Source organism: Hevea brasiliensis, chromosome 3 (assembly GCF_030052815.1).
Source record: "Hevea brasiliensis isolate MT/VB/25A 57/8 chromosome 3, ASM3005281v1, whole genome shotgun sequence".
In the NCBI taxonomy this organism is placed as follows: Eukaryota; Viridiplantae; Streptophyta; class Magnoliopsida; order Malpighiales; family Euphorbiaceae; genus Hevea; species Hevea brasiliensis.
The window spans coordinates 104,480-108,765 of NC_079495.1; the positions used below are offsets into that span (position 1 = coordinate 104,480).

Genomic DNA, 4,286 nt, shown 5'->3' on the forward strand with positions numbered 1-4,286 from the left:
TAAAAATATATATATATATATATATATATATATATATATATATATATATATATATATATATATATATAAATAGTAAAAAATAATTATAATATTTAAAATAAAATATTTTATAAATTTTAAAAATATTATTAAAAATTATATAAATATAATTTAATAAATATTAAAATTTTATTTTAAATTATTAAAATTTAATTAATTAATTAAATTTATTTATTTATATTAATATGTGTGATATTTAATTAATTTTTAATTATTATATATATATATATATATATATATATATATATATATATAATTAATTTTTAGTGGCCTTGGCTTTCCAAGCTTAGCTTTCTTTTTTATTTAATCATATATAATTATTCAACTAATTATTTTTAAAAGCAATTTTTTTAATAATAGTTAAATTTGCTTTATAAGTTTTAATATTTAATTTTAAGAATTAATTTCCTTTTATGGACTAACTATTTAAATAAATAAATTCTAAAATAATAATAATAAAATAATGTTTTATAAGTAAAAAAAAAATTCACTATGATAAATCTTTTAATTTACATTCAATACTATTAATTTGTAAAATAGAATTTTACTTTAATCTTTGCATATATTCATAATGAATTTGTGTACAATCTTATATACAAATTTTTATAAATATTGTAATTTAATAAAAATATATTTAAAAAAGTTTAATGTGACGTTATATATAAAAACAAATTCTTTATCAATTATGCACTATATATTATATTAATAGCAAATAGATTTAAATAGACGTTAAAATTATACATTAAAGAAACAATTTTTTAAAATTCTGCAAATAAATTATTAATTAAATTAATATCTACATCAAATTACTAACAGTTTTTATAATATTAATAGCTTCTTTCGGCCCCTCAAGATAGCTCGGGTCTAATTGCTTGTATAAAATCATGAAATTTATCATTAAAATTTAACAAATATAAGTGGGTAATTAACAAACATGGCTATGATCTTTTTTTTTAATTAATTCCAAACATTGCATTACTGACTTCACATCTTGGATAAAATCGCATTATTGAGCTAGGCGATAAGAGCCTGCTTAACATTGAAATTAAAACACATAATTTTTTCAGAAAGCCGCTGATTTTAATATTAAAATATGTGGAAATTCATATAAAAATAAAATTTAAGACTTTAAAAAAAGAACAAATATTGGCATGCTCATTGTTGGGCCTGCAGCCAAAATAAATAGGAGGGAAAAGAAACCAGCAAAAATCATATTCGCAGTGTGTGTGGACATATATATATATATGGTTGTTTGTGTAAAAGAGGTATGGTACCAGGAAGCGCTTCTTGTAAAATTCAATGATCTCTTTTGGATCAATCTTTGTTTGCTTACAAGCATCAATTTTGTTCATTTCCTGTAAATTAATGGATGAGAGGAAGATTAATTTCAACTAATATCTGATCACCAACAAAAACTATAAACTTTGTTTGTCACTGAAATTAATATATACCTCAATCCATGATGCTAGTTTTATGCCTGCCCTTGGTGATATCATACTTCCACACTTGAGGTAAGAATACGTGGGCTCTTTCAACCAAATGGGATATATGCTATATCCACCTAAAAGGCCATAAAATAATAGAATTAGTGCATCAGTATACGTATGATTTAAAAAAAAAAAATTATATTAAAGTAACGGCATCAAACATCCCACTTACCAAACTGAAGTCGCTAAGGAAAAATGGCCCATCATCAAATTTGTTGAAGGCAGCTTCTACTACATCAAAAGCAGGATCTGATATTATAGAATGAATAATCAATCGAGCTAGTTTCCATAAATCAATAATATTGAAAATAAAACGTTATTAATCTTACCAGCTTCTCTTACTACTACTCCTTTAAATGAGTTATACACCATAGTATTAAATGTTTCAGAGTAAGATGGCAATTCCTCTCCAAATTCTCTTCTTGCAGGATCCTACATTATTAATTATTGATTATTTGCAAAACAACTTTACTCTGAACTTAATCTCTACTTGCTCTGAAAATACACATGATTGAAAGTAAAAGCATAGGCATATATAGACTAAATTACATCAGGGAATAATAGAGAAGGCCCTTCTAAGTTGCTATCAATGTATTTAATTATATCGAGACTCTCAACTATAACTTTGTTATCGTGTTCCAATGCTGGCACCTGTATTAACCAATAATAGAATATCACATCTTGCAGATTATCTTCAAATTAATTTTATAAATGCCCTGTAAAGTTATCACCTTTTTTGCAGAATACACTTCTTTGCACAAAAGAGGCTTATTTTCTAGGTCGATAGCAACTAATACAATCTTTTCTTTTCTTGTTGTCCCTACACAAAAGAAAAACACGTCAAAAACACGAAAAGAAAAATTTTTAAAAAGTAAAATAGAATCACAAATCAAAACCTTGTGTAATTCCTTGTAATCCAAGCCCGTTGAGCGAATGGACTTCTGTAGCTTTATGTTCAACCTTGCAAAAAAACAGATGAAGATGAAAATGATTTTAGCAACAACAAACACTCTACTCAGAAAATGGCAAGTGAGAATATACACTCAAAAGAAATATAAAAGAGGAGTTAAAAATAGATTAACAACATGGTAGTTCCATCAAAAAGAGGAGGGCGGGTGGAAGTAGAATTGAGTGATGGAGGAAGAACCTCTTGAGCGTTCCTGTTCCTGTATAAGCAACTTTACAATAAGAGAGAAATTTTGAATAATATAATAACAACATGGAGAGTATCTATCTCTGATAATTAAGTAGTGTGTTGCAATCTTTACTCGGTTGCCATAGCCAAACTTGACCAAGAGCGACTATCAAAGTGAAACGGTGGGAGTTTGGGCAAGTGAGAGTGAAAGATTATAAACGGTAGCTAAGGTCATATCATTATCATATATCGCGAGTTGGAACCTGTTCTTGCGAGGTGTCACCTTTTTAAGTTGCAAATGCATTAACCTTTGGAGCTGGCCAAGCCCAGATCAGTGGTGTACGCGTCTCATTTCGAGCCCTCGTAAATTTTTCTGAGCGAGACTCGACTCGACTCGACTCGGGTTAGGGTGCGGTTCCTTGTGGGGTTAAACCGTGACCATGACTCGGAAAAAGAAGCCCAATCAATCGTTTTAGGCCGCTAATCACTTGACTTGGTTTTGTTATAGTCTGAAGTCCCCTTTTTCTTGCCTCGCGATAAAGTCCCCAAATCACCCACGCATTCCCAGCCAACCTCTCTCGCACTCTCCATTATCATCTTCTCTCTCGAAATGACAACCGGCACGGAGAATCTCGCCACCGGCACCACTCTTCTCCAAGACAATCCTAGCAAAACCCTAGACGCGACAGCTCCTGCGCTCGCCAAGCCAGATCGTCTCGAGGATTCCACCATCATCTCCCCATCCATCGTTAATTCAGATGCGGACGCTCTTAAGAAGGACGGCGAGGATTCAAAGAGCGGCAAGGGCACGGCGGTTAGCTCGCGTTCAGGAGATACAGCCCCAGTCACTGACACAGAGAAGAAGATCCGCCGCGCTGAGCGTTTTGGGATCACTGTTCAGTTGTCTGAGGAAGAGAAACGCAATTCTCGAGCTGAAAGGTATCTGAGATATTTTTCGTGTTTTTATTCTTAGTTATTTTTGTTTATGCGAGATTTGAGTTTTTTTTTTTTTTTTTTTATAGTTAGGTTTAAGTTTAAGCTAATCAAAGTAATTCACCTTATTCACACCCACGTATTAATTACTGAGGCATCAGAATTCCAGTAGCTCTGCAATGGTGGGTGTTCTTGTTATTTGTTGAATGATGCTGTTTTTGTTAATTGTGCTTCTGCGGTAGGTGATACTAATGGCCGAATTACTTATAGCACCTTCATCCGCTACTTGCTGTTTGTATTTGTTAATTGAACTGTAATTTTGCTTCTACAATTGCTTGGGCATTAATCTGGAGGTTTTTAGGGTAGCAAGTGTGCAAATGGTTTCTCATTATTATATTTTTAGGTTCTGCAAAGTAATAACAAGAGTCTTTAGCTAGCTTGGCACATGAATCTTTTTATATCATTTGATCAGTGTAATATATGGGTGTGTTTTTTACTGTATGTTTGTGTACTGTGGCTTTATCAAATTCTTTTCCAAGGACGCCTCACCTAACGTCACACCCTCCTGGCCGCCTCCTTAAAATATTCAGATAGAGCCTGAATTCATTGGCTAACCTTGTTGTATGCAAAACTTACGTGTTGCAGGTTTGGCACTGGGGTTGAATTAAAGACTTCAGAGCAGCTGAAGAAGA

The 4,286-nt window shown here is 31.5% G+C and overlaps 1 protein-coding gene and 1 pseudogene across 1 annotated transcript; one reads left to right on the top strand and one right to left on the bottom strand.

The window, feature by feature from the left end:
• Positions 1 to 1,103: 1,103 nt before the first annotated feature.
• LOC110655004 (glutathione S-transferase L3-like) lies at positions 1,104 to 3,252 on the bottom strand (annotated as a pseudogene).
• On the top strand, positions 2,828 to 4,285 carry LOC131178793 (protein MODIFIER OF SNC1 11-like; the record flags this gene model as incomplete). Its single annotated transcript, XM_058144731.1, has 2 exons — positions 2,828 to 3,600; positions 4,240 to 4,285. Coding segments are annotated over exons 1-2 (375 nt in total), but the record flags the coding sequence as incomplete, so codon positions are not given.
• Between the last annotated feature and the right edge of the window lies 1 nt (position 4,286).